Source organism: Elaeis guineensis, chromosome 15, assembly GCF_000442705.2.
Source record: "Elaeis guineensis isolate ETL-2024a chromosome 15, EG11, whole genome shotgun sequence".
Classification (NCBI taxonomy): Eukaryota; Viridiplantae; Streptophyta; class Magnoliopsida; order Arecales; family Arecaceae; genus Elaeis; species Elaeis guineensis.
The window spans coordinates 61,802,838-61,814,483 of record NC_026007.2 but is presented as its reverse complement, the minus strand read 5'-3'; the positions used below and the strand labels follow the sequence as shown (position 1 = coordinate 61,814,483).

Below are 11,646 nucleotides of genomic sequence, written 5' to 3'. Positions count from 1 at the left end.
CATACCAGCACCTAATATGGTTCAGACTGCCTTCCTTTAAAAAATAAACATAGTCCCTATATTAGATTTGAATATAAATTGGGGGAATGAGGAAGTTCCATTAGCATGTTTCACAAATATTTTTTAAAAAATGTCTCTGTATTTGAGCATAAATTGGAGGAATGAGGAAGTTCCATTAGCATGATTCACAAATATTGCATAACAGAAATTATGAAGTGAGAAATGATGCACGAAAGTATTAGCCAAGACTTCTATGAAGAAATAAAAATGATTTTCAAAACTTTAAACCCTTTGAATTTACATCTAATGCAAGGTTTTTGTCATTTAACGGGAATTTTTTAAGTAACTCTTTCATGTATTGCCTTGTCAAGTTTATAACGACCTCCTCTTGAGGTCTAAAGCTAGAACTTGAAATGGCCTCTATTTACCTAAAATAGGCTTAGCAGAGTCTAAGGACTCTAATTATTATTTAACCAGGTCACAGCTTAGTTAGTCGCCTTCTAGCACCCATGCGATCGGTGAGCTAAAACAAGGTCAACAAGAGGAGAGAGCTGGTGGCATTATTTTTGGGGTAAGCTCTCCTTTTGGGAATTGTTTTAGGGGGAGAGACAGATGGTAGCATTAGACAGTCCATCTGCCTCTGCTTGTGCGAATATAAAGACTTCGAAGTGTAGAATGATACAAGTAGCTGACCTCAACAACTCAAAGATCATATGTTACGGCTTGGATTGCGAAAGCACCGATGCACCAAGGACATTAATTAGCAACATCAAAATTTAATAAGAATCTGGTCGAAACATTGATATCTTGATAGAACACAAGACAAACGGCAAATATCTTATTTGAAACGAACAAGATGTGAAGACATCAGCGGCGAATCTTCACTTGCCCGACTGTGCTTGATTCCGACCTTTCTCCTTCTGTTTGACTTCGCTGTCCTGCGACTTGTCATAGTCTTTTGGCACGAAAAATAGGAGAAGAAAAAGAAAAAAAGGAAACAGTAAATTGGTAATGGAATCACCTAGCAGGAAAAAGCACAGTTTATCATGTTTAGTGAGTTTGGATGTGTGATTGCAATGTAAAATAAAATATTGTAAGAATATCCATGTCGCAGAACAGAAAGAGATTTTTTTTTTTTTTTTTTTGAAAAACTAGGTCTAATTCAGAGCCTCCACAACCAAACTTCATGTCATCAGCACTACGCCTGTAACAGAGGAAATGAACAAATACCAAATCCCATTTGTTTACAGATATCTTACCGGGATGGTTTTCATGCTCTCCAGGTTTCGAGATGGATTGATTTCCCCCATAAATCACTCCAAATCCTTCCTCGTCTGACCGCGTGGAGTAACCCTCCCCAAAAGAATGAGACATCGCATCCCTGTAAGAAGAAACAAGTTCCCAATGTATCGTTTTTTTTTTTTTTGGGTGCAAGTTTCTGATGTACTTTTGAAATAATTAATAAGGAAAAAATTGCCTCAATTATTACTTGATGTTATTAGTTTGCTAATCAAAGTCGCCAGAGAGAGAGAGACCAGAGTTAAAAGGCTCACGTTTTGCTTGGAGAATGTTAGAGGCCCCTGTCATGGGAAGTCATAGATACTTGCTGGGCAGACCAGAGAACCGCGACCCTTTCAAATCTAGTTATTATTAATGTTACCATGCAATCTCCCAAGTCCGATTCCATCTTCATTTGATCATCATCTTTATAAGTATACTCCTCCACTATCGGATGGTAAAAATTAGTTTTCATTTCCATTGGTTCTGCTCTCTCTAGAGGAGAAAGGACAGAAGTGACACGAAGGTGCATCCATTAGTCCACATAATTGAGCCTTATTAAGTTCTGCTCTCAGTTACATAATAAGTCCATTTATTTTATTTACATGAAGACTCAAAATTTTCTAACTAAAAGTTTCCTCCTATCATATATTCCCCTTATCTCTACCACCTTAAGTTGATGCAAAATAAGTACGAGTTGACTAGCATCATTTGGAAGTCTAGATGCAACATGATCACTAATGGTGGAGATATCTTTGTTTTTTCTCTAGATTTCATCAACTGATTAATTCAAATGCCTCTATTGTAAAATTAGAACTACTATTACAAGAATAAGTATCAGGATGATGCTAAAACATATTTTATAGAGAGAGACAGAGAGATGATCCAAGATTATGGTCGTCACACAGCTATATATTATTAGTTACCCGGTGGTCTTTACGGGTTCTTGCTGCAACTGCTGCCCCTGGTTATCCATGTTGCTCCCACCGCCGGATCGAGACGGTGCTCCTTGACCCCCCGTGCAGAAGGTGGCCGTCGGGCTCCGGCTAATGGCCTTGATACTCCCAACTTCTGGCGACTTCAGACGGATAGCTCCACCAATCACCCCACTGCCTCTTAATTAGAAGCATTCTACTCTCTCTTTTGGATTTCTTTCCTCGCCTTGAGACCCTTCCCTTTATAAAGCTTCTCAGTAAATGGAAGGAACCAATTTACCTTCAGGTGTAGCCATTAAGCTGATACACGCGGCCTTCGTAAAGCTGGCTGTGACACGTTGCATTTGGTTTGGCTCTGCATCCATGCAACGTCTTCCACGTTACCTTGGAACGCGGCGCTGCGTCTCTTATCTCGCCGGAAAAACATGATGAGATGAGTTAGAAAAAAACGCACACACACCAATGAGAATTATAGGTTGTTTTACGTGCATCCGGAAGGAAGTTAGAGCGATCGGATGATTATTGGTTTTTCATTGGCTAGGCTTGGAATTTGCATAGGCTGCGTTCGGCTTGCGGAAAAATTCTGCATGTGCGGTGGCATATGTGGCTGTTGCGGTCAATCCCTTGTCGTTTGATCGTCGGAAACGAGCATCTACAAAAGAAAATTCACACTGACCGGAGGTAGCTCCGGCGAGGACCCTCCGACGATCAAGTCAGAGAAGAGACTAGGCAACAGTGAGAAGAAAGTAAAGAACTCAACGAGAGGGTGAGGGGGCGAGCCTGTGTGTTTTTTTAAGGGCCTCTAGCACTGTAGCCTTCCCCGATATATATAGTAGAGCGTAGTATGGCGCCGTCATTAATAGCGCAGATAATTGAGGAATTGTCAACTCACTGTAGACTGTCAGAGTCGCCGTGAAAGTGTCAAATCACTAGGGTTGACAATGTCCTAGACGGGATAATGCCCTTAGGTGGCAGTGCCGCATGCCGCTGTCAGGGCTGACAGTCTCTGGCAGCAGTACGGCGATCGGAGGAGTCGACCGATCTTAGGTCGGTGGCCAGCTGAGTGGCGTCGGGTGGAGATTCGGACCCCTCCGACGGTCAGTTGGGCATGTTGCGAGAGTCGGCCATCGGACTCCCAGGTGCAGTCGGTCGGGAGAGCGGAAAATGTCTGCCCGACCGACATATCCTCAGTCGGTAGAGAGCTGTTAATCGGTCGATAATGTCGTCCGACGATCGGCCGGTCGGTCGGTCGTCGGGTATGCCCGATTATAAGTCGGCGTGAGCGGGGTGGTCCGTCGGAGTCGTCCGTCGGGATCGGTCTGTCGGAGTCGTCCGTCGGTCGTCCGTCGGAGTCGTCCGTCGGAGACGGTCGGGGTGGTCCGTCGGAGTCGTCCGTCGGGATCGGTCCGTCGGAGTCGTCCGTCGGAGTCGTCCGTCGGGGACGGTCGGGGTCGTCCGTCGGAGTCGTCCGTCGGGGACGGTCGGGGTCGTCCGTCGGGGTCGTCCATCGGAGTCGTCCATCGATCGTCAGTCGGGGTCGTCCATCGGAGTCGTCCGTCGGAGTCATCCGTCGGTCGTCCGTCGGAGTCGTCCGTCGGGGACGGTCGGGGTCGTCCGTCGGAGTCATCCGTCGGAGTCATCCATCGGGGTCGTCCGTCGGTCATCCGTCGGAGTCGTCCGTCGGAGACGGTCGGGGTCGTCCGTCAATCGTCGGTCGGGGTCGTCCGTCGGAGTTGTCCGTCGGGGTCGTCCGTCGGTCGTCCGTCGGGGTCGTCCGTCGGTCGTCCGTCGGAGTCGTCCGTCGGAGTCGTCCGTCAGTCGTCCGTCGGAGTCATCCGTCGGGGATGGTCGGGGTCGTCCGTTGGAGTCGTCCGTCGGGGACGGTCGGGGTTGTCCGTCGGGGTCGTCCATCGGAGTCGTCCGTCGATCGTCAGTCGGGGTCGTCCATCGGAGTCGTCCGTCGGAGTCATCCGTCGGTCGTCCATCGGAGTCGTCCGTCGGGGACGGTCGGGGTCATCCGTCGGAGTCATCCGTCGGAGTCATCCATCGGGGTCGTCCGTCGGTCATCCGTCGGAGACGGTCGGGGTCGTCCGTCAATCGTAGGTCGGGGTCGTCCGTCGGAGTTGTCCGTCGGGGTCGTCCGTCGGTCGTCCGTCGGAGTCGTCCGTCGGGGTCGTCCGTCGGAGTCGTCCGTCGGGGTCATCCATCGGTCGTCCGTCGGTCGTCCGTCGGGGACGGTCGGGGTCGTCCGTCGGAGTCGTTCGTCGGAGTCGTCCATCGGGGTCGTCCGTCGGTCGTCCGTCGGAGTCGTCCGTCGGGGTCGTCCGTCGGAGTCGTCCGTCGGGGTCGTCCGCCGGTCGTCCGTCGGAGTCGTTCATCGGGGACGGTCGGGGTCGTCCGTCGGAGTCATCAGTCAGGGTCGTCCGTCGGTCGTCCGTCGGAGTCGTCCGTCGGGGTCATCCGTCGGGGACGGTCGGGGTCGTCCGTCGATCGTCGGTCGGGGTCGTCCATCGGAGTCATCTTTCGGAGTCGTCCGTCGGGGTCATCCGTCGGGGACGGTCGGGGTCGTCCGTCGGAGTCATCCGTCGGGGTCATCTGTCGGAGTCGTCCGTCGAGGTCATCCGTCGAAGTCGTCCGTCGATCGTCGGTCGGTATATCCCAACAGTTGCCCCCCCCACTCCTGAGTCCGATGTCGTGTTGGCTTGCATGAACACGTGGGCGACGGCTTCGGACGAAAGGAGTGGTTTTCCGTCTCGTCTTGCCCCGACTCTGGCGATCACATCAACGAATGATCCAATATCGGTCGTCCCGACTGTAGGTCGAGCATGCACGTCGGGTCGGAGGTCGGCCAACCTCCGAACGTTGCTCGTCGACATGATCATTCTGCAGAATCTGATAGTCGAGTAGCGTCCGACGTATTCGGATAGGATAATGATGACAAGTCGAATATCCATTGTCCAGCCCTTGGTCGGACGTATGCGTCGGGATGTATGATAAACAGTGGCAAGCCGAATATCCTTCGACCGGTCGTGACCAGATCGGTATGTCGCGAATGCGACTGCGGTCGTCTTGGCGTTTTGCCCTTCTTAGTCGAAGCTAAGTCGGCAAGTTAGCCAGCCGCATTAGTCGAAGCCCTTTGCCTTCAGAGATGGGGGCCATCGTAGATATTCCGCCCCTTCGATCTCCATCGTAGAATCCGATGTGTCCTCGACGATCGAGACGTAGATTGAGCCGTTGGTTCGACGATTCGACGATCAAGCGGACGACAGAGTCGTAGATTCGGTGATCGGCAATCGAGCCATGTTGGTCGGGGCCTTTTGCCTTCAGAGACTGAGGCCGTCGGTTTCGACGATCGGTGATCGAGCCGTTGATTCGACGATCGATGATCGAGTCATGTTGGTCGGGGCCTTTTGCCTTCAGAGGTCGAGGCCGTCGGTTCGACGATCGGTGATCGAGCCATTGATTCGACGATCGACGATCGATCGTGTTGGTCGGGGCCTTTTGCCTTCAGAGGCCGAGGTCGTCGTAGATTCTCCGCTCCTTCGATCTCTATCAGGATCTGTGCACGAGGAGCGGGGAGAGGGGTGTAGGAGTCATACCTGCGATGCGTCGGTCTCGGACTCCGTCGTCGGGGCAAGACCCGTCTATCGGTGGAGGACCTGCTGGGTTCAGCATGGGCCCGACCTTTCTTCCGTTTTTCCTTTCGGCCCGTGCCTTAAGTCAGGCGCCGGTCGGAAGCTCCTTCGTCCGTGCGCATGTACTTGTACGCGTGCTCCAGCAGTTCGGCGTATGTCCGGGGGAGGGTCTTGTCCAAGGAGTATGTGAAACGGGACCCCCTTAGCCCCCTCTTCATGGCCGAGATAGCCATGTCTTCGTTGAGGTCCCGAACCTCAAGCGTGGCCGCATTGAATCGCATCACAAAGTGTCGTAGAGTCTCATTTTCTCTCTGCTTGAGGAAGAAAAGACTGTCCGAGGTTCGTGGCGGCTTCCGACTGGTGCTGAAATGGACCACGAAGAAATGTTCGAGCTGCCCGAAGGAGTGGATACTTTTCGAATGGAGGCCGGAGTACCAGGCCCTGGCAGCTTTGCGGAGTGTGGCGGGGAAGCCGATGCAAAGAAGAGCGTCGGTTGCCCCTTGAATTGTCATGAGAGCCTTGTAGCTCTCCAGGTGGTCGATTGGGTCGGTGGAGCCGTCGTAGGGCTCCACGTGCGGCATCTTGAACCGACTGGGGATCGGTTCGTCGAGAATGAGTCGGGAGAGAGGTTGGACGGTCTGGAAGTCGACGTCGTTTGAAGACTTCTGCCCGTCCACCTGCAACTGTGCAAGCCGACGGTCGATTTTCTCGAACCTACGTTCGTAGTCGTCCATCCATTGGTGCTGGAAGACCCCAGGAGTGGAGTCTCCGGAAGATTCCGAGAGTGAGGCGGATGGCGTTCGCGGTCGCTTCTCCTTCCTCGCTCGTTCCAGCGGAGAGGGAGAAGGCTGCTGGGACCGACGGGCATCGCGTCGCAGCCGCCCCTCCTCTCCGTGGGAGCACTATGGCAGGCGCTCGCGCGGAGGCGACGGAGATCGACACGGGCGTCGACGGCTGCTCCTGGAGGGCATCGGACGTGCCGTCGGTTGCCCGGCCGGTGATGGCGGCAGCCGTACCAGTTGTTGCTGGAGGTTTTTGACCGCGTCCATCAGCATGGTCATCTGCCGTACGATTGCCGCGATCTGCGCCTCCGTGGTCACCGCGGGGTGCGGAGAGCTGGGTTCCGCCGCGGAGGGTGGAGGGGAGGCCTCTTCCCGACGGGAACAGCGCCTCGCCAATCCGGTGACTCTCGATCGTTGAGCTCTTGTCTTTGTCATTAGTTGCTACTACCCCCCTACCTGGCGCGCCAATCTGTTGCGGCCAATCCCCTCATCGCCTGGTCGCTGGGAACGAGCGCCTGCAAAAGAAAGTCTACGCTGACCGGAGGCAGCTCCGACGGTCAAGTCAGAGAGGAGACTAGGCAACAGTGAGAAGAAAGTAAAGAACTCAACGAGAGGGTGAGGGGGCGAGCCTGTGTGTTTTTTTAAGGGCCTCTAGCACTGTAGCCTTCCCCGATATATATAGTGGAGCGTAGTATGGCGCCGTCATTAATGGCGCAGATAATTGAGGAATTATCAACTCACTGTAGACTGTCAAAGTCACCGTGAAAGTGTCAAATCACTAGGGTTGACAATGTCCTAGGCGGGATAATGCCCTTAGACGGCAGTGTCGCATGCTGCTGTCAGGGCTGACAGTCTCTGGCAGCAGTACGGCGATCGGAGGAGTCGACCGATCTTAGGTCGGTGGCCAGCTGAGTGGCGTCGGGTGGAGATTCGGACCCCTTCGACGGTCAGTTGGGCATGTTGCGAGAGTCGGCCATCGGACTCCCTGGTGCAGTCGGTCGGGAGAGCGAAAAATGTCTGCCCGACCGACATATCCTCAGTCGGTAGAGAGCCGTTAATCGATCGATAATGTCGTCCGATGATCGGTCGGTCGGTCGGTCGTCGGGTATGCCCGATTATAAGTCGGCGTGAGCGGGGTCGTCCGTCGGAGTCGTCCGTTGGGATCAGTCTGTCGGAGTCGTCCGTCGGTCGTCTGTCGGAGTCGTCCGTCGGAGACGGTCGGCGTGGTCCATCGGAGTCGTCCGTCGGGATCGGTCCGTCGGAGTCGTCCGTCGGGGACGGTCGGGGTTGTCCGTCGGAGTCATCCGTCGGGGACGGTCGGGGTCGTCCGTCGGGGTCGTCCGTCGGAGTCGTCCGTCGATCGTCAGTTGGGATCGTCCATCGGAGTCGTCCGTCGGAGTCATCCATCGGTCGTCCGTCAGAGTCGTCCGTCGGGGACGGTCGGGGTCGTCCGTCGGAGTCATCCGTCGGGGTCGTCCGTCGGGATCGTCCATCAGAGTCATCCGTCGATCGTCGGTCGGGGTCGTCCGTCGGAGTCGTCCGTCGGGGTCGTCCGTCGGTCGTCCGTCGGGGTCGTCCGTCGGTCGTCCGTCGGAGTCGTCCGTCGGAGACGGTCGGGGTTGTCCGTCGGAGTCGTTCGTCGGAGTCGTCCGTCGGGGTCGTCCGTCGGAGTCGTCCGTCGGGGTCGTCCGTCGGTCGTCCGTCGGAGTCGTCCGTCAGGGACGGTCGGGGTCGTCTGTCGGAGTCGTTCGTCGGAGTCGTCCGTCGGGGTGGTCCGTCGGTCGTCCGTCGGAGTCGTCCGTCGGGGTCATCCATCGGAGTCATCCGTCGGGGTCGTCCGTCGGTCGGGGTCGTCCGTCGGAGACGGTCGGGGTCGTCCGTCGGAGTCATCCGTCGGTCGTCCGTCGGAGTCGTCCGTCGGGGTCATCCGTCGGGGACGGTCGGGGTCGTCCGTCAGGGTCGTCTGTCGGAGTCGTCCGTCGATCGTCGATCGGGGTCGTCCGTCGGAGTCATCCGTCGGAGTCGTCCGTCGGGGTCGTCCGTCGGTCGTCCGTCGGGGACGGTCGGGGTCGTCCGTCGGAGTCGTCCGTCGGGGTCATCCGTCGGAGTCGTCCGTCGGGGTCATCCGTCGGAGTCGTCCGTCGGGATCATCCGTCGGAGTCGTCCGTCGATCGTCGGTCGGTATATCCCAACAGTGGCAATGTAATCGGGGGCCATTTGGATGACATGAGTAGGAGAAACTATACCCTATGATACACTCTAATACAGATCATTCATCATGGCACCGATGATTTAGTGATAGCCGATACGTATATCCTTGGTAAATGGTGATAGAGTGATCACCTAGCTTCTACCATTTGATCTTTTAGGATCATGTTGGAGAAATTTCAGAGCCTTCTACCCACAAGACCACAAACAGTCCGACCACTACTTCTCCACTTCCTCCTCCATTAAATGAGATTTGTAATTCAACAATCTCAAGGCATGTGTACCAATATTTCTTGACGATCAGAGTACATCTCTACGACCTCTACTCTCTGACGGATGACATGTCTCTGAAGACTACAAATACTTGCCTTCATTTATAAAATTCTTCTATCCGGAACACTCCAAGTAAGAGTAAACACCTACTTTGCATGCCCTCTCTCAGAGATGAACTTCATATGTACTGGGATCCAATCCTCTTAGAACTCTGAGCTCTCCCTTCTCCACCTTTGAGACCCTCATTCTCCACGCACCGCCTTCCACTTTTCATTCTCCACTGCCAATCTTCTATAATTCATACTCAACACCACCATAACCTCTCATCTCCATCTATAGCTCAAACATCTTTTGTTTGCTTCCATGAGAGACTGACTTGGACATTGGAGTGTGATGATTTTTCTATCTTCGATGGTTTTGTAAGACTACTATAAGAAAATTTATTATTAGGGACGGTATTTTGCCATTACTGAAATACCGTTGTTAATGCTATTAGCAGGGCTGGCTAAAGGGTAAGGCCACTAAAGCCCTTGCTTTAGGCCTCCATTTGCTTTAAGCCCCACTATCCATTTGGTTTCACTATTTTAGTATCTTAATCGCAAACAATCTCAAGCCATGGGTTGCCTTCCTTTCCTCTTTTCCCACTAATAGCTATGCGGTCTTCGGGGTTAACTCTCCTCATAGTAGAGGCATGCCACCGTTATAGCATAGCTTAGGATTCCATGCTTTATGGGGTACGACCTCCTAAGGAGCTATTTCTCTACTTCCCAATATAAAGTATTTATGGCTGTTGGGTTTGCTTCCTTTCCAAGCAGACCAAACCTCCCATGTAGGAATTTCTTTGGGTACAAATGATCTGCCTTCCACATCGAGATTTTTGTGCTTGTGAATTTGGAATACAGCATAGGAAATTAGAAATTTCTATGCGTGCCTCCGTAGTGATAAAAAGTCAGAGAGGGAGTAAATGGCTAAGGAGTTGTGTGCTGGTACACTGTCCGCATGGATAAGACAGATAGTTAGATAGAGAAAGATGGGAGAGGGGAGAGGGGAATCATTTCAACACCACTCTCAGCTCGCCATCTCGCCATCTCTCTCTACCCACGCGCAGGGTCACTGGCTTCCACAGTTATTAGATTTTTTTCTTGAAGAATCATTTAGAATTGATTATTTCTTATATATATTAAATTAAGTAATTTTTTCTTTCCAAAGTAGATTTGAATAATTTAAGATATATAAAAATATTTTTGATTTTCTATTTAGCAATAAAAAATTAAAATCATTAGACAATGATAGTTTGAAAGAATATTGCCTTAATCTTGAATGTTCTTTAAAATATAATAACTACTCTGATATTGATGGTTTAGATTTATTTTCAGAGCTAAAAATTTAAAAAAAAATTATACAAGTGGAAGATAACAGTCCAATAGACATACTCAATCATATAAGAAGACTCGATTATTTTTCAAATGCATATATTATTTTTATAATAATGTTAACAATTTCAATAAATGCTGCTTCAGCAGAATAAAGTTTTTCAAAACTAAAATTAATAAGATCTTACTTAAGATCAACAATGTCTCAAGAAAGATTAAATGGATTGGCTATATTATCAATTAAAAAAAAATGTTAGAAGAACTTGATTATAAAATTTAATTAAAAATTTTACATCTCAAAAAGCTAAAAAAATAAGATTTTAGTACAAAAATTACATAAATTTTGATTAAAAAAAAGCATCATTCTAGTATTTAGCTTTAGATCTCCATATGTGTTGAGCCGCCTCTGGCTATTAGCGATGGAGTACCGTCGCTAAAAAGCCATCGAAAAAAAGCTCAACACTAAAGCAGCATATTAGCGACAGCAAACTAGCTGTCGCTAATAATGGTATTAGTGACGGCATTTAGTGACGACACTCCATCGCTTATAATATTTTTTGGATTTAAAATTAAAAAATTTAAAAAATAGTAATAGCGATGGCTTTTCGTCTCTAATAAGCCATTGCTAATACTTATTAGTGATAAAGCTTTCATCGCTAATACTTATATATTTTTTAAAAAATATTTTTAGCAATATATTTATTAAAATATGTTATAATTTAATTAACAAATAATTATATTTACTAAAATTTATTATAATTAAATTAACAGGCAACATATAATTAACAGGCAACTAATAATCAACTATCACCATCATAAATAAAAAATTAATATTATATATTACATTAAAATTAAATTGTATAAATAATCCTGCTCAAATTTCAAATACATTATATTAAAATTAAAAAAAAAAATCAACGGAGATCGTCCTCCTTCTCCTCCTCCTACTCCTGCTCCTGTGTGTCATCTGCAACAGCAGGTAGATGGAGTCGGATATCCCAATATTTTATAATAAAAAAATAAAATATTATTAATAATTTTAGAATTAAATTAATTGAAACTGTAAAACTATTATAATTGATACACCTCAAGCCTAAATTTTTATGAAAGAATATATTTTAATAGACTATTCTGATTCTCAAATGGATTGTTTCTATACGTT

General features: G+C 49.6%; 1 protein-coding gene across 1 annotated transcript; it reads right to left on the bottom strand.

The window, feature by feature from the left end:
• Positions 1-743: 743 nt before the first annotated feature.
• On the bottom strand, positions 744-2,455 carry LOC109506672 (uncharacterized). Its single transcript, XM_019855135.3, has 3 exons — positions 2,205-2,455; positions 1,260-1,381; positions 744-955 (listed from the first exon to the last, which is right to left on the bottom strand). Exons 1-3 carry the CDS (start codon positions 2,252-2,254, stop codon positions 882-884), a joined length of 246 nt encoding a protein of 81 aa, XP_019710694.3. The 5' UTR covers positions 2,255-2,455; the 3' UTR covers positions 744-881.
• Positions 2,456-11,646: the final 9,191 nt, after the last annotated feature.

Coding starts and splice junctions, on each gene's coding strand:
- LOC109506672 (XM_019855135.3), bottom strand. CDS start 2,254: ATGGATAACCAGGGGCAGCAGTTGCAGCAAGAACCCGTAAAGACCACC. Junction 1,382..2,204: donor GAACCCGTAAAGACCACCGG/GTAACTAATAAT, acceptor TTCTTCTTACAG/GGATGCGATGTCTCATTCTT. Junction 956..1,259: donor AGAGCATGAAAACCATCCCG/GTAAGATATCTG, acceptor TCGTGCCAAAAG/ACTATGACAAGTCGCAGGAC.